Source organism: Sorex fumeus, unplaced genomic scaffold (assembly GCF_029834395.1).
Source record: "Sorex fumeus unplaced genomic scaffold, SorFum_2.1 ptg000024l, whole genome shotgun sequence".
Classification (NCBI taxonomy): domain Eukaryota; kingdom Metazoa; phylum Chordata; class Mammalia; order Eulipotyphla; family Soricidae; genus Sorex; species Sorex fumeus.
Genome location: NW_026606081.1, coordinates 11288122 through 11306640, shown reverse-complemented (window position 1 = coordinate 11306640; position 18519 = coordinate 11288122). Strand labels below are relative to the sequence as shown.

Sequence of the window (18519 nt, the reverse complement as noted above, 5' to 3'; positions counted from 1 at the left end):
TCAGACACCGAGTTCACCAATAATGCTGCGTGGTTAGGAAGACAGTCACTTTGGCATCCATCGCAGAGCCGAACCCAACCGAGCGCATTCTTGCACGGGGGTCCGATCCCTGTCACCTCCTGGTCCCCAAGAGGGCACAGCACATCACTGGGGGTGGCCCCCCAAAGCCAAACGAAAACCACACAGCCTCTAGCGGCTCATCTTCAGTATCTGCCATCGCTTGCAGGGCATCCCGACGGCAGCGCTGAACGCGTGGTGAGACGAGTCCTTCCCGGGGAGCGGGGGACAGCGAAGGCGAGCCCTCGCCCCCTGCGCGTCTCCTGCGCCGCAGCCCGGTGCCCCCGCGGCCGGCTCCCTCCGGCCTGGGCCTCGGCGCCCGGGCCCGCGGCCACGCCCACTTCCTGCGCGCCCGGGCCGCTCCCGGTCTCCCGGTGAACCGGATGCTCCGTCAGTTTCCTCCTGCCGCCGCTCGGCGCCGCGCCGCAGCCATCCGCGGGGTGCGGGCTCGGGGCTACCTGCGGCCGGCTGGCAGGTGCGGGACGCGGGCGGGAGCTGGGCGCGCACGGCTACCGCGCGTGGAGGAGAAGCGGCCCTCCGGCGATGGGTGCCCGGGGCGCTCCTTCACGCCGGAGGCAGGCGGGGCGGCGGCCGCGGTACCTGCCCCCCGGGAGCTTTCCCTTGCTGCTGCTGCTGCTGCTCCTCTGCATCCAGCTCGGGGGTGGACAGAAGAAGAAGGAGGTAGGCTGCGGCCCCGACCCGGTCCCCGGGCGCCGGGGGCGGGGCGGGGCGGGCGGGGGCGGGTCGCGTTGCTAGGGAGCCCCGGCGCGTTGCTAGGCGGGCGGCGCGGGGCGGGCGTGGGCGGAGGAGGAGGAGGAGGAGGAGGAGGAGGCCTGGGGTCCGGGCCTGCGGGGGCGGGCGAGGTCTCCGGGAGCCGCTGCGGTCTCCCTGGGCTCAGCCCAGTCTTTTCTATAAAGGCAAAACGGAACAGCACCCTCCCTCCGTCCCCAGCAAACAAAAGGAACACCCCCAACCCACAACCTAGCATCCGCCCCGGATGCTGGAGCATCCTGAGCATCTCACAGGTTTCGGGCCTCTTGCCTCTGACCCCCGAGCCCTCACCTGAGCCTTGGGGCCTGTGGTTCCGAAGCCGGGTGTCGTGGAGGGGAGAAAATCCCTGCAGGAGTATTTGCAAGCTGACCCCAGTGATGTGTTTTACGCCTTTGTTACCTCCTCCCTGATTTATTTCAAGCGACAACAAATACTGAAAATGACCTGTTTGCTTTTTGTTTGATTTGGGGGCCACACCCAGTGAGAGGGGCTTAGGGGCTTGAGCATAATGTCCTATTTGGGGACCATGAGGTGGCAGGGATTGAACCCTGTTGCAAGAATGTACCAGGTTGGGTTCAGCTATCCGATCCCAAAGTTACTGTCCTCTTCCTCTTCCTCTTCCTCTTCCTCTTCCTCTTCCTCTTCCTCTTCCTCTTCCTCTTCTTCTTCTTCTTCTTCTTCTTCTTCTTCTTCTTCTTCTTCTTCTTCTTCTTTTTTTGCTTTTTTTGGGTCACACCCGGCTTCCCATGGGTTACTCCTGGCCTGGCTCCACTACACTCAGGAATCACTCCTGGCGGTGCTTGGGGGACCACATGGGATTCTGTGAATCGAAGCCCGGTCGGCTCGGTGCAAGGCAAACGCCCTACCCCTTGTACTGTAGCTCCAGCCCCCCAGTAACTGTTTTCTCTATCTCGCATTTTTAAACTTGTATGTTTGTTTTTTTTTATGGTGAACTTAATGTCTAATTATGAGAATAACTTCAGATTAGCTAATTTATGTGGAATTTTTTTGGAAAGTTCAGGTCACCTGATCGCAATTTTAATCCTCTAATTATTTGAGTGAGGGTGAATGTTGAGCTGACTGTTATGTATGTATTTGTTTATGTTGTTCGCCTTTTGAGTCACTCTGATGGTAATTAGTGGCTTTTACTAAGTGCTCTTGGCAGGGTTCTGGACTGGGCATCAAATGGTATTTGCTGCCTTGTTACCTGTACTACCTCTCTAACACAAGTGACTAAAGTAGTTGTGGAGCTAATTGTGAAATATATTTATAAATAAATAAATATATAAATATTAGAGAGAGAGTGGGGGAAAAATAGTCTCACAAGCAAAATAATAAATATATTTCACAATTTCACAAAATAAATAAATATATTTCACAATTAGCTCCACAACTACATATATATATATAATATATGTGCGGATGGAGGGGTGGGGTTTGGTACAACCAGTGTGCAGAGCACATGGATCATACTCCTAGCTACATACTCAGGGATTACTCTAGCCGCCCCTGAGATCATACCCGGGTCAAGGCAAACTGGCTTACCCGCTGTGCTATCTTGCTGTCCACTAATTGGGAATTTTTGTTGTCCATCTGCTATCGTGGATAGTAGATCTATCCAAGAATCAAGAACATTTTTATTTGGTAAATGAATGTTCATTCTTTTATTCTTATTGTTTCTCGCTGGTGAGAAACAAAGGTGACTCAAAATTGTTACCATGGTTTCCTGATGGCTAGTTGGAGAGAGTGGGGGGAAAATGGTCTCACAAGCAAAATAATTCAGTTTCCCTGGTCTTTACCTTAAATAATTCTAAGGTCATTAATTTCTTTCCTTTAACTTTTTGTGTTTTGGGTAAAAAGTTTAGATAACAATACGTTCATTTGTTGTTTTGTTTTGCTCTGTTTTTTGGTCACTCCTGGCAGTGCTCAGGGGACCATTTGGTGCGTGAATAGAACCCAGAAACAGCCCCCAAGGATACCGTTACATGGAAATTGTATTCACATCTAATATATTAAAATATATTTTCTTGTTGAATTTATATATCACACTCACCAAGAGTTTAGGTTTCCCATTTTTTCCTTAGGAAGGGCAAAATTATTTCTTTGCTTTTGGTGGTTAATAGATTGTTATCATAAAAGTATAAGCGACTCAGGGAAATTATTATACACTTATATATACAAAAGATCACCGATCACAGTAATTTTTAGTTAAAAGGAAAAACTCCTAAGTATAAAAGCTTTACATATGTAAAGCTTTTTAGCCTTTACAGTTATAAGATTATATCAACATATGAAAATTTAGTATAACAAAATATAAATTACTATCACATACTTTAAAATCTTATAAAAGATGAAAACAATGAAGGGTTAGGGAAAAATTGTTGAGGATTGAAAAAGTTGCCTTCATAACTTCTGTTTCTCAAGTTGGAGAGAGAGAATAGCTGGTAGGATGCTTGCACTGCACACCGCCACTAAAGTTTTATCCTCAGCGTTCCATGTAGTCCTCAGGGCACTTCCAGAAATAATTCCTGAGCATGGCCAAAACCTCCACCCCCCAAAACAACAACAACAACAACAACAACACTAAAAGTACTCTAAGACTGGTATTTCTCTATATACGGGAGAATTTAACTTAAGAGTTATGGTTATATTATAGACTCTGCATGTATACCAAATATTACTCAATGAAAAGAAGAGTTAAGTTAGCCACTTAAGTAGTTGAAGTTTTAATAGTGATGAGCACGCATCTCTCTGAAATGTAGACCAGCGTAGTGTCTGATAATTAATAAACAAATTGATTCAAGTACTGGGAAAATCATTATTGGATATATTGAGAAATGGATGGTCATCAATGTATTTTTTTCTACAGTATGTATTTCATGTTATTTTTGTTTTTGGAGAGGGGTACGTAATTTATTCTTTGCTAAGTACAGATCCTCAGTATAAGTTTTGATACATTTAAGGTGGTGCTGAAGCAATAGCACAGCGGGTAGGGCGTTTGTTTTGCATGCGGCTGACCCGGGTTCGATTCCCAGCATTGCATATGGTTCCTCGAGCATCGCCAGGAGTAATTCCTGAGTGCATGAGCCAGGAGTAACCCCTGTGCAATGCCAGGTGTGACCCAAAAAGAAAAATAAATAAATACTGGCTTTAAAAAGGAATTAGAAAAGATGAGCCTTACAGACAAATAGAAGGCTTTCCTCCAATTGACTGCATGTTCTTCCCCAGTGTACATGGGACACTCTTTAAGATAGGCCACATGCTGGGTCACAAAATAATCTCCATAAAATCAAGAAGTTAGAAATCCTATCAATTATCCTTTTAGACTGCGATGAATTTAAAATGGATGTTAGAGACCAGAGCAATAGTACAGCTAATAGGGTGCCTTGCATGTGGCCCACCCTGGTTCAATTCTCGCTTCCAGTATGGTCCCCTGAGCACTGCCAGGAGTAATTCCTAAGTGTAGAGCTGGGAGTAACTCCTAAGCACCGCCAGGTGTTGCCCCTAAACAAACAAACAAATATAGGAGTTAATGACAGAGAAAAAGAGAAAAAAGCCATTGTAAACAAAAATGGAGAAAAACTCAAACATTTGGAGATTAAAAGGACAAATAAAATAATAGAAGAATACAAAGAAACAACAGAAGAAAAGGTTTGATACCACTGAATCAGGATTTATAGCAATGGAAACTTACTACAATAAATATTACTTACGTAAATACTGAGTCGTTGACTTCCCATGAACAGTATATTCATTTATCCTGAGGAATCCAAAGTGAAGTCAGTAGTTGAATTTGGACTTAAGAATGGATATCATATTATCTGCTTTTCAAGAAGATAATATTCGTGATTCTTTCCATTATAGATTTTTTTGAGTCACACAGTTGTTAGTTGTTGTATACTATCTAATTGTATGACATCAGGCAAACCACTTCCCAAATTTTAGTTTCTTCTCTTTAAAACATAGATACAACACCTACATTTCAGTGTTGTTCTTGGGATTAAATAAAGATATGCCTACAAAGTGCTTACTGCAATGCCTTAAACATAAACAATTGATAGCTCTTGTTATGTGCTACTCTTTTTAAATAAGACTGCTCTATGGCATGATGAGATAAATAAATGTGAAAAACATTTTAATTTTTCTTGTAAATAACCTCACGGTCACGGTCCTCCCGTTCTTCAATTTGCTCGAGCAGGCCCAGTAATGCCTTCATTGTGACACATGTTACTGTGTTTGGCATATCGAATATGGGCCGGAGTGATAGAATGGTGGGTAGGCGCTTGCCTTGCAAGTGGCTGTTCCCATGTTCGGTCCCCGATACCACGTAAATAACCTACTAGTAACTTATTAGGCTACTATAATGATAATAAAGTATCTTTAACATGTTATTATGGAACATTGAGAATTCTCAAACATTGATGTTTGAGAACTTCCCAGGAGCAGTATTTGCTTCCTGGGAGAATTGGTAATATTTTTGTGTGTGTACATATATATGAATATATCATCCTCTTCATTAATATATTTTGATTAATTAAAATTAGTTTTGTAATAATCTCTTTAAAATAGTTAAAAATAGTTTAGTGAATAGGCAAAGAAAATTGACTTGGAGACTTATAATTACTTTCTTTAATTACATTGAATACAGTCATTAAAAACTAATTTTTGAATCTGCACTCATGTGAACTGATATGGATTTGTGGCAGACTTTAGCTTCTTAGTTGCATATCATTTGCATTTTTTGTTCATCATAAGTTTTCTTTATTATGACATTTTCTTTATTTTTTATACTTAATCAGTTAAATGGCTTCTTCACTTAGAATTGTTTTAATGTATAAAGATGACTGTTAATATAAAAGGAATTAAAGTTCTGTTGAAGATTTCCAGTGGACGTACTGACTTTGATGTCATAAAAAGCAGCTGTTATAATTTATCCTAGAAGCTAAGAAAATGAGAGCACATAGTTGATGCTGTCTAATGATGAACATGAAGTTTGTAGTTAAGGGCCCTTCCCCATCAAACCTCTGCCATCTCAATTCTGGGCCTGAATGTGGTGCCATTGGGGCCTGTGGTGTCTGGTGTTATGCAGGCCACCCTGCTGCCCAGGAGCCTCCAGGACCAACCCCTTTAGAGCAGTGCTTGGGGCCTGAAGGATGTGGCATGCAGTGATGCTGGGGAGAACCTGTGTCTGAAACCCAGGTTGGCCACACGAGGCAAATGCCTTATCCGCTGTACTCTTTGTGTGCTTCTTTTTAAAAGGCCAAAGTGATACAGTTGCCCATATGAAATGGATTTCAGTAACCTATGATAAAACTTCTCATTTAATTTTTCTTATTTAACAATGAAATGTTAAATTTTAAATGTTAAATTTTCTTATTTAACAATGAAATTCAGTTATATCCATCTTTTGGAAAAAAATTATTGCAGTTCAGCAAATGATAAAAAGGGAGGATGGAGATACTCAATAGATTTTTATCATTCACTAAAGATTGCGAACATATGAGTTAAACTTTAAGAAATGCATAGTTGGCGCCACAGCAATAGTACAGTGTGTAGGGTGCCTGCTTTGCACCAGTCTGACCCGGGGCTTTAAATCTCTGACATCCCATATGGCCTGGCTTGGAGTAATCCCTGAGCACCTCTAGGTGTCTATCCCCTGCCCACCTCCCCTGCCTGCCCCTCCAAATGTGTAGTCTTTGTACACGGGCTGTCTGCATAGATTATGATGATGCCAGCAACTTGTTTCTTATAGGTTAGAAATTGTGTACCCTTTGAAGAATGTGTACCCTTTGAAGAATGATTGGAGTTGATAGTTCTTGGAATGACTAAAATTGCTTGTCAAGAACTTTGAAGGCTTCTTTTACCTCTTTCTTTCTATTTTTTTTTCATAATGGCAGAAGCCATGGCATACTTGTATTATAAGTGTCTAGTTTGACAGGGTATGAATATCTATACTTACAGTGCTGGCCATTTAATTCCTGAACTTGTAGTAAGTTTTGTAGCAGGAGAGGAAGGCCTTTGAAGGGAATGCAAATCTTTTAACCTATGGTAAGCTATTTTGGCTTTTCTCTTAGAGAAGGACAGTATCTTCATTAAATTCATTAAGTAAAAGTGACTTGTTTTAGAATGGGCCTTGCTTTCCCTGGGTTGTACCATATGGACAGCCTTGAAAAGACTATCCACATGGGGCCAGAGAGATTAGTACAGTGGATAAGGCACTTGCCTTGCATGCAGTTGACCTGAATTTGAACAGTGGGTAGGGCTTTTGCCTCGCAAGTGGCTGACCAGGCTGACCCGGGTTCGATTCCTCTGCTCTTCTTGGAGAGCCTGGCAAGCTACCGAGAGTATCTCACCCGCACGGCAAAGCCTGGCAAGCTACCCGTGACGTATTCGGTATGCCAAACACAGTAACAAGTCTCACAATGGAGACGTTACTGGTCCCACTTGAGCAAATCAATGAACAACGATGAACAACAGGAGGAGAGTGCTACCCCATATAATCCCCAAACCTTGCTGGGAGTGATCCCTGAGAGCCAAGCTAGGAGTAATCCCCGAGCAAAGCCACACGTGTGGCCCCAAACCAAACCAAACCCAACCAAAAAAAAATAAAAAGATGGTTTAGAGCAAAGTCAACTAAGTACTCATGTTTATATTATACGTAGAAATCTGTTAACAAAGTTGTTGTTGTGTTAGTAATTTTGTGAAAAAGAAATATTTCAGGATGTTTTCTTCCACTGACTGCATTGTGTATTCAGCTCTAAATGGAAGACTCAGAAAAGGAAAAAGAAACAGATTATCTGTCAGCCTTTATTATTTTTTTTTTAGCTTTAAATATTCAGTTCAAGTGAAGTGAGTGTGATCTGTATGCTTAGAATAAAATTGGGTACTTTAGTACCCAATTTTTATTTGGCACAGGACATTATCTCACGATTGCTTCTTTAACTTTTCATCTTGGAACATTATACTAATTCCCTCAAAAAATAGAGAATGTATCTTTAGTTCAGTGTAAGTATTATTGTATTCTTTTGCAAGAGAACTGGTAGATCCATAACAAAGGCATTTTTGTTACAGAACATTGAGAGTATATGTATATATGTATGTATATATATACATGTCTATGTATGTGTATATACATATACACATGTATATACATGTGTGGAATAGGCAATATTTCTGTCAATCTTTCCATTTTTTTTTGGAGCGGTAGAGTCATACCTGGCAGTACTTGGAAGGCTACTCCCAGCTTGCTTCTCCAGAGTTCCTTCCAGAGGTTTCTGGGAGACCATGTGATATTAGGAATCAAGCATGGCATTCCTATCCACAAAACGTGCACTCCTGCCCTTTGAGCTGTTTCCCCAGATAGTCTCTTCATTCTCTCCCTTATCCCTCAATCTAATGGGCAGGATTTCTGCAGCTTTTCAAATTGAGCATATCAAAAGGGGAAAACTCTAGCTATTTGAATTACCTGTTTTTTTCGAGTTGTCAGTAGTGCTATTTTATGGAAACATTTTAACATTGTAGAATCAGATTTTTAAGTAATAATCATCTGCCAGTATAGAAAATGCCCTTTATTTTAAAAATGTATTATAGTTAATGTGTTTATGTAATGATGTGGACATTTATGGTCTTTGAGTACACAGTAGCCTCATTTCACCACCAAAATGACCCAGTAACCTCCAACATGCCTCTGTGCCCCTCCAATGCATCTGCTGTCTCCCTTTGTTTACAGCTTTTATTCTGTGCTTTGCACATGTACATGTATAGGTGGACTTCAGATAGTTTCTTGGGGAGTTATACAGAGATTTAAGGAGAGCATCACAGAGCATGAGTATCTTGACCAGGTGTGTGAGCTCCTGGTGAACACACATGTAGGTAAAGCCTGAGACATTGGTGAGCACTACCCAGAATGTACCTGATATTATAATTATGAGTTCAGTCCTTGGCAAGTACAGTAGCAGCATAGATGAACGCCACAAACAAGTGTTATGTTACATACTTTATGGAGACAAAATAAGGAAAGTAGTTAAGTTTAGGTATGAAGAAGAGAAAGAGGGAAGAAAGAGAGAGAAAGAGAGAGAGAGAGTGCACACATGCTTGCATGTGGTGATTATAGAAAGAGTAGGAAGATCAGTTTTTAGGCTGAATAAAGCTGAGAGTAGGCATTTTTTTGATACTTCAGTTTGTATTTCATTATTCTTGTCATCAGATATGCTCTCAGATTTTTATTTTTGAAAACTTGTCCCATTATGCTTTTTTGTTCCTTTCCCCCCACAACTAATCTTTTATGAAGTAGTTCTGCATAGTTCTTACTTTATAAATCTGAAAATGATAAAATATTTGACTGTATAACCCCTGTACCATCTCTCCAGCTGACTTAAAAGTTTTCAGAAATTAAAACTTCCAGTATTTTCATATAACCAGAAATACCATTGTAGAATAATTGTATTAGGTACTATAGTGATTTACCAACTACTATTGTCTCAGAGTTTCTTCCAAGTTTATTTTATATATATATATAAAATGTCCTGTTCTAAAATGAACTTATGCTTTAGATGGCGTAACTAATAATAGGATTGTTCTTCAGTTTATATTTCCATCGCTCCTTTATTTTCTTAAATGAGTAATCCACTATTAATATTAAGAAGTGAGATAGATAATAGATGAGGTGTGAGTATGTAGTTTTCTTTTGATGCATAGCATATTACTATAGATTTATTCGCTTAAAAGAACAGTCCCTTTTTGCCTCAGTTTTTATAAGCAGAGTCTGGGCTCGCTAGATTTCTGCTTAGAGTCTCACAAAACTCAAATTAAAATATGATTTGACTATGTCTCATCTGGTTCTCTTAATCCTCTTCCAGCTCATTAAGGATGTTGGCAGAATACCTTAACTGGCAGTTACCTATAGGATGAAGTCTCAGTTCCTACCATGTGGCTCTTCCACAGGCATTTCAAAACATGGGTGCTTGCTTGCTTCCAAGACTATTGAATTCCCTTTTTTGACAGCACACCTTCTAAAATACTCACCTAAGTAGGCCAGGAGCATAAGCTCTGTTTGGAGTAACACAGTGTCAACTCATTAGGATGTTATATATCTGCCAATCTTTGTCCTGGACGGAAACATAATTACAGGAATGTTACTCAATCACCTTCACAGATGCTACTCATACTCAAGCAAAAAAAAATTATATGAGTATGGGTTATGGTGGGTTATTTTAGAATTCCATCTACTACAATAGATGGATTTGCACATTTCGATTTTATATATTTTCATGTGATTATAAAATCACCATAAATGAAAATTATTGAATATATGACTTTTGGAAATAAAGTTAAAGTAACAATAACTCATTTGGGGTTCTCCCAGTTTTCAGCTTAGGCAATGGTGAGAGAAGGTTAAGTAGTCTCTATAAAGTAGTCTCTGTAAAGGAGTTGTATGAAATTTGATCCTGGTAATTTTGGTGCAGGGGCACTTGGGAAGGAAAGGTGTTATAAGGTAGGGAACAAAAAGAACAAGCTGAAAACTAACAAGGACAGAGTGACCTATCTTCAGAGTGACACTAAAGCTCATAGTTCTGAACAGTTTTAGTACTGAGAAATAGCGATTCCTAAGAATTAATTAATTTTAACTGATAAGAGTTATTTTAAACATTTTTCATCATGCAGTCTCAGGATACCTGTTAAACTGAAAGACAAGTTTGCAGGAATAACAGACATTTTCTAGTTCACAGGGGAGGCAAACAATCATATTTTTTTTTAAATGCTGCTTAAAACTTGTTCATTGGAATGTTTAAAAATACATTTTCTTGTATTAAAGACTTGGAAAGTGTTTTTATTCCCACTCAATTATAGAAAAAAATTATCTTTTTGTCATGTATTTCCTGTATGACAGTACTTGCGATTAATATTTTTTCTTGTTGACGATTTAAGTAATTTTGTAAGCCTCAGTGGTGGATGCTATATTTTCAAATTGTGCTTGCTAATATTTTAGATAATATTAGAAAGATACCTAATTTCAAAAGCTATGTGTTTTTGAGTTAAAAGTACTCTGTCACCTAAAATAAAATTCAAATTATTTCTTATTTCTCTAGCAATATTCATGCTAGTAGTTCTCAGTGGAATGTGTTATCAAGAAGTAAACTGTGGAGTATCTGCATTTTATATTGTCTGAATAATGTGAAATTTAAAGATAATGCTTTAATGAAATTGGTAGTTTATGTAATGTATACTTCTATATTGTATATATTCCATACTGTTTTGAAAGATGCGTGCATCTTTTTTATTTTACTTATTTTTATTTTTTGGTTTCTGGACCACACCTAGTGGTGCTCAGGACTTACTCCTGGTTTTTTATTCAGAGATAATTTCTGGTGTGGCTCTGTAGACCTTATATATTGCCAGGGATTGAACTACAGACCACTGAGTTGAAGGCAAGCACTTACTCACTGTATTATCACTCTGGTCCAGAATACATATATTTTTTTTTTGTATTTTTTTTTATTAGTGAAACACCATGAGGTACAGTTGTAGATTTACAATTTTTTTGTGCTTGGGTTTCGATTATACAATGATCAAATACCCATCACTTCACCAGTGCCCATTATCCACCACCATGGATAATATCCCTTCCACCCCCATCCCCCCTATCCTACCCTGCCTCTGTGGCAGGGCAATCCCTTGTGTTCTGTCTCTCCTTTTGGATATTGTGGTCTGCAAAAGAGGCATTGAGTGACAAACATGTTCAATCCATAGTCTACTTTCAACATGCATCTCCCCTCCTGGGAGGATCCTCCAAACACCCTTTATTTGGTGCTCCCTTCTCTATCTGAGCTGCCCTTTCCCCTAGAATGCCTGGCTGGCCTCTGAGCTATGGAGTAATCCTCCTGGTGCTGATCTCAACTATTCTTGGGTATTAATCTCATATTTTGTTACTTTATATCCCCCAGATGAATGCAATCTTTCTATGTCTATCCCTCTCTTTCTGACTCATTTCGCTTAGCATGATACTTTCCATGTTGTACCACTTGTATGTAAATCTCATGACTTCATCTTTTCTAACAGCTACGTAGTACTCCATTGTGTAGATGTACCAAAATTTCTTTAACCAGTCATCTGTTCTTGGGCACTCAGGTTTCTTCCAGTTTCTGGCTATTGTAAAGAGTGCTGCAATGAACAAACAAGTGCAGATGTCATTTCGACTATACATTTTTGCCTCTCTGGGATATATTCCCAGGAGTGGTATTGCTGGGCCAAATGGGAGCTCAATTTCTAATTTTTTGAGAATCGTCCATACTGTTTACCAAAGGGCTGAACCAGTTGACATTCCCACCAACAGTGAAGTAGTGTCCCTTTCTCGCCACATCCGCACCAGCATTGGTTGCTTTTGTTCCTTTGAATGTGGGCCAGTCTCTGAGGTGTGAGATGGTATCTCATTGTGGTTTTGATCTGCATCTCCCTGATGATTAGTGATGTAGAGCATTTTCTCATGTGCTTTTTTGCCATTCGGATTTCTTCTTTGAGAAAGTTTCTGTTCATCTCATTGCCCCATTTTTTGATGGGGTTGGATGTTTTCTTCTTGTGGAGTTCAACCAGTATTTTGTATATCCTTGATATCAACCCCTTGTCAGATGTGTATTCGGTGAATATCCTTTCCCATTCTGTAGACTGTCTTTGTATTTTGGTCACTGTTTCTTTTGAGGTGCAGAAGCTTCTTAGTTTAAGATAGTCCCATTTATCTATCTCTGTTTTCACTTGCTCGGCCAGTGGCATGTCATCTTTGAAGATACCATTGGCTTCAGTGTCATGGAGGGTTTTGCCAACTTTGTCTTAAAAGTACCTTATGGTTTCCGGTCTGATGTTGAGGTCTTTAATCCATTTTGATCTTACTTTTTTACATGGTGTTAGGCAGAGTTCTGAGCCCATTTTTTTGCATGTAGCCGTCCAGTGATGCCAGCACAATTTGTTAAAGAGGCTTTCCTTACTCCACTTCACATTTCTTGTACCTTTATCAAAGAGTAGATGATCATATGATTGAGGGGAGATGTCAGTGTATTCAACCCTGTTCCATTGGTCTGCAGTTCTGCCTTTGTTCCAGTACCATGCTGTTTTAATTATTACTGCTTTGTAGTAGGGTTTGAAGTTAGGGAGGTTGATTCCTCCCATTTTCTTTTTCCCAAGAATTGCTTTAGCTATTCGTGGGGGCTTATTGTTCCATATAAATTTCAGGAGTGTTTGCTCCATTTCTTTGAAGAATGTCATGGTATCCTTATCGGGATTGCATTGAATTTATACAATGCTTTCGGTAGTATTGCCATTTTGACAATGTTAAGTCTCCCGACCCATGAGCAGGGGAAATCTTTCCATTTCCTCATGTCCTCTTTTATTTCCTGAAGTAGCGTTTTGTAGTTTTTTTTGTACAGGTCCTTTACTTCCTCAGTTAAGCTAATTCCTATGTACTTGATTTTCTGGGGCACAATTGTGAACGGGATTGTTTTTTTCATGTCGCTTTCTTCTCTCTCACTGTTTGCGAGAATACATATTTTTAATAGTGATTTTTATTTGTGTACACTAGCTGCTTGAAGATACTTTCTTGTAACTTTTAGAGAGCTACTTCTATGTAGCTTTCCTGCTGTGACTTTCATATTTTATATCTTACCATATTTTTTCATCAATTTATTTTGCCAATGATATTTACAATGTCAGAATGTTCTTTTTCATAAGCATTAGGTCAGGGAGCGAGCAGATACTATTTGGCTACACGAACATGCGACAGGGATGAATGGAGACGTCACTCATGCCCACTCGAGCAAATTGATGAGCAATGGGATGACAAGTGATACAAGTGAAGTGATAATCATTAGCAATACTTCAATTCCCAGGGCTGGAATGATAGTACAGCTTGTAGGGTTCTGGTCTTGTATGTGGTTGACCCAGTTTAACACTTGCACCCCACACTGGATCTCCAAATTAGCCAGGAGTTAACCCTGAGCACAGAGGCAGGAGTAGGATCTGAATACCACTAGGTGCCTTCCCTCCCACCCCCCTCTAAAAAAAAATCCAAACAAATACTTTAATTCCCAGATTCTTCTATATGTTGATAGGCCCATTTGACAAATTTCTAGGCAATAAAATATGTATGGAAGTAATTTGTGATTTTTTTTTTTTGCCTGACCCACAGGCCAGAGATTTGTGCTGGATTTTTCACTGTTCCTGTTAGGAAGACTCAGCTGAATTGCATCACAAGCTTCCCTGTGTTAGTGTGCCTCTGAGATCTGAAAGCTGGAAAAAGACACCAATTTTCAGAAATTATTTGGGTTGGGCTGGGGAGATGGCACGGTGACTTGGCACTTGCTTTGCAAGCAGCCGATCCCGGTTTGATCTTGGATACTGCATATATCACTCGAGTCCCACTAGGAGTGGTCCCTGAGTACAGAACCAGGAGTAATCCCTGAGCCTAGTCATGAATGGCTCAAATTCTCCTCCTCTCCTCCCTGCCCACCACCAACAAACAAAACTAAGAGACAAAACCGAAAAAATTATTGAGACTGGTTCATCTGCAAGATATTAGGTGTGAAGCATATTGTGGTATAGGACAGCCACTTTGTTGCTTTCTTATTGTTGGAGTAACACATTGCCCCAGCTTTACTGGCTTAAAACAGTACAGATTTGTTGTATTAGTTTTTTTGCAGAAGTTCAAAATTGCTTCCACTGTACTGTTTTTCATAGTTACCAGGGAAGAATTTCTTTTCTTGTCTTTTTTCAGCTTCTAGAGATCATCTACATTTTTCATGAGTCCTTACTTTATATTATGTCAATCTTTGACTGTAATCCTCATGTTTACTATTCACTCTCATCCTTTTGTCTCTCTATTAAAAATTCTTATAGTTATATTGGGTTCATTTGACTAATCTCTCTACCGAAAGATTCTTTTCAAGATTCAACCTATTTCCACAGTTCTTTTTACCAATTGAGGAAAGTGTTGCAGTGTTCTGGGAATTAGAATGTGGACAGTTTGTGGTCGGCAGAAGGAGATACATTCTTGAGCCTATCTCAATTATTTCTTCTGCTCTTGCGTGCTTGGTGGAACCCTAAGAAATCTTAGGTAGGTTCTTGAGAATCATATCCTTTGTGTCCTATCCTGAGATTGTTGGAAGCTGCTTTTCTAGCCTTAGTTTCTCCTGTATTTCTTAACTCTGTTTTCAGCACCTTCTAATTCTTTGTATAAAAACCCCTCAGACTTGAAACATGTGGAATATCTCTGTTTGTGTGACTGAGCCCTAAACTGATAGGAAGCTTTTTTGGTATGTTTGGTTGTCATTGTAGAGTCATCAGGAAAGCCATGGGTTGTGGGTGGTAGAAGTCATCAGCCCATCAACCTAGGAGTCATTGACTGTGTAGAGGACAGCCATACTGCTATCCTGTCTTCTGCTTTTGACCGTTAATATTTCCATTATTTGATACTGTAGTATTGCCCAATTTATTCTTAATTGTTATATATGCTTGTTAAAGATTAAATATGAAACAAATATCATTTCTTTTTGCTGATTTAAGTGCACTAATGAATATATTGTGCATGCAAACAGACTTGTTAATGTTTAATAAGAACTTGTCCATCATTTAATATAAAATTCACCATCAGCCTCTGGACTAGTTTATTGGTATAATTCTCAGTTTCATTGGTTTATATTACAGGCTCTGGACTCTGGTGCTACTTATTTATTTAGATCATTATGCATATATAACACACTGGATGTAGTAACTTGACTGTTAGTTTTTTTAGAAAAAGTTTTAAATGCTATTTTTTAGATTTAGAAGCAAATTTCAGTGGCTTAGACCACAAGGAATATAACTTTAACAAGGTAGAATAATCTAGTATTTTGCATAGGATTATTTTGAACAACTACCATTGTTAGTATTTTAAGATGAGAGAACTCAAATTTAAAGGTGAAATAGCGAGTAGTGAAGGACTGGGCCTTAAACACTGGCCTTATGACTTATGTCCATTACCTTTCCCATCAGATACTCTTTTAAGAGTAGGTATATGTTCCTGAAAATTGTAATAGACATAATATTTTGTTTTAATTTACATTGATTTCTTTTTTGGTCTTTGTTCTGTAATGAATATAAGAAAAGGCTTTTATTGAATGTGCTCTTGGCTAATAAAATGATTAGGAACAATTGGGAATATGTAATAAATGGTCCCAGTCAGTGATTGTAACACTCTGAATTCTGTCATTTTGGTTGAGCTATTCTGTCTTTTTTTTAAAAACAAATTATTTTCATAGAATTGTTCACAGTAATTGATTATTTTCTGTATTTCAACACCAAGCCCACCACAGTTACATCTTCCCACAACCATTATTTCAAATTTTGTCACCACCACCCAAGAGTGCCCCAAAGCCAGATGCTAAATAACTTATTTTCTATTTCTTGTTGTGAATAATTGACAAAAATGATCCAAAAGGTTTCCTTGAGGAAAATGTGTGAAAATTGTTGTATCTTATCTGGTAGTCATTAAGCCCCAGTATTAGAGATCTCTAACATGTTGGATGGTGACTTTAGGGTCTGGAGGCATCTCTACAATGTGTTACTCTTTTCTGAGGTTCATTTATGAGTTTGGATCATGGCAGGTGCTTAAATGATGCTCAGAGGTTGTTCATTGGCATGACTGCCAGGAAACCAGAAGCACCAGATGGGTGGAGGGACCTATTCTCACCTCTGGGGCCTGGAGATTTCAGTAACAAGTTCCGCATACCTGGGATTTTCAGCAGATTCATTCTACTGTGGGGGGCTTGGGGCAAGCCTTTGAAGGTCCACCATGAGCATGGCAGTGATTGGGTTGTGGAGGTTTGCACCTGCCAGGGTTTGGGAGACACCTACCCCACCTGCTCAGTGCCCGGATAAAGTCAGCCTGGCGCAGGGTGGGGTGGCATCTCTGCAACATGTTGCTCTCTTCTGAGATTCATTTGTGAGTTGAGCTATTGTGCCTTGGTCACAATGTTTTTCTAACTAAAAAGTAAATTGGGCTACATCAAAGATGGTTTTCAGTTTCTATATTTTATCATTTTTCTAATAAGCACTGTAGCACTGGGCCATTTAGAGCAAATGCCCTACTTAAGAGCAATTGTGGCAATTTAATCTTGAGAAGAACTCTTGTTTGAATGAAATATTTTAACATTTTTTGGTAGCAATTTATCATTGATCACTCTCCTGGCGTATTGTAAGTTTTTATATTTTTCTTGCAAATATTTGATTTTATATATATAAATTTTATATATTGAGTATATATGTGTGTGTATATATATGTGTGTATATATATATATATATATCTCACGATCACGACCACCCTGTTGTTTGTCAATTTCCTCGAGCAGGCACCAGTAACGTCTCCTTCTTCCTAGCCCTGAGATTTTAAAAGAATCATATTCAATGCTCTTTCAGGACTAGGAGAATGAGACCTATCATTGTTACTGGTATTTGGCATATTGAGTACGACACGGGAAGTTTGCCAGACTCTGCCGTGCGGGCAGGATACTTTTGGTAGCCTGCCTGGTTCTCCAAAGGAAAAAATAAGATAATAAGATGTCTGGGAGCTGGATTTTATAGTCTCTGCGTCTTGGCCATTGATGGGACCAATCTGGTGCTGGTGGCAGCTGGTGGGTGTGACGCCTACCTACTGGAAGATGGGGGGTCTGGGTGGCGAGGGCCCAGTCCCAATCCGAGTAGGCTTGGAGACCTGACCTCAGCCCTGGGACCCGCATGCCTGGGTTCCTCTGCCAGTTCTTTCATGCATGAGGCCCGTCCGGACGTGTGGAGAGTGGTCCCAGCGTGGCTGTGGCTGGTATTTGGTATATATATTAAAATTTTTTTTGTGGTAGAAACCAAGCCCTGCTATATAAGACTAAATGGCCATCATTGGCTTCTCTGTTCAAAAATGTGATGTGCAATCTGGGCAGACTGGTGATGAGGGGGGAACCTCCTTCCTCACCTTTCCGGCCCTAGCACCCCTCCAGCTGCCCATCTCTGGACTTTAAAACTGTTTCCTAAAATACTTTGGAGAGGGGCAGGCTGGAGGGAATATGTGTGTTTGTGTGTGTGTGTGTGTGTGTGTGTGTGTACAAATAGCACAGCAGGTAGGGCGTTTGTCTTGCACTTGGCCGGCCCGGGTTCGATTCCTCCGCCCCTCTGGGAGAGCCTGGCAAGCTACTGAGAGTATCCCGCCCACATGGCAGAGCCTGGCAGGCTCCCCATGGTGTATTTAATATGCCACAAAACAGTGACAAGTGTCACAATGGAGACGTTACTGATGCCCACTGGAACAAATCGATGAACATTGGGAGGACAGTGCTACAGTGTATGTACATATATATGTATATATATTTACAAAATTACTGATATATCTATATCTATATCTATATCTATATCTATATCTATATCTATATCTATATCTATATCTATCTATATAAGACTATAAAACCCTGCTCCTGGAAGAGAACAAGGCAGAGTCTCCTGCCCCCACACCTGGCTGTCCTCACTGGGGCCCCTTGGAGGAGGGCAGGTTGAGTTTCCCTCTCCGCCCCGAGCAGAGCCCCAACAGCTGAAGACCTCCAGAACCCAGCTAAAGCCATGCTGAAACCACTCTCCACATGCTTGGACTAGTCTCACGCATGAAGGAACCTGGAGAGGAACCCAGGT

The 18519-nt window shown here is 40.3% G+C and overlaps 1 protein-coding gene across 3 annotated transcripts in view; it reads left to right on the top strand.

Annotated features, from left to right (window-relative positions):
• Nucleotides 1–427: 427 nt before the first annotated feature.
• The window catches only part of TUSC3 (tumor suppressor candidate 3), a 208712-nt gene continuing 190620 nt past the window's right edge, over nt 428–18519 (top strand). The window contains exon 1 of one of the 3 annotated variants that reach the window (XM_056113967.1): nt 428–738. In XM_056113967.1, the coding sequence (XP_055969942.1) occupies nt 601–738 (138 nt within the window). In that variant the 5' untranslated portion in view covers nt 428–600. The remainder of the gene's footprint in view (nt 739–18519) is intronic. The other 2 variants (XM_056113965.1, XM_056113966.1) reach the window with 2 other exon arrangements.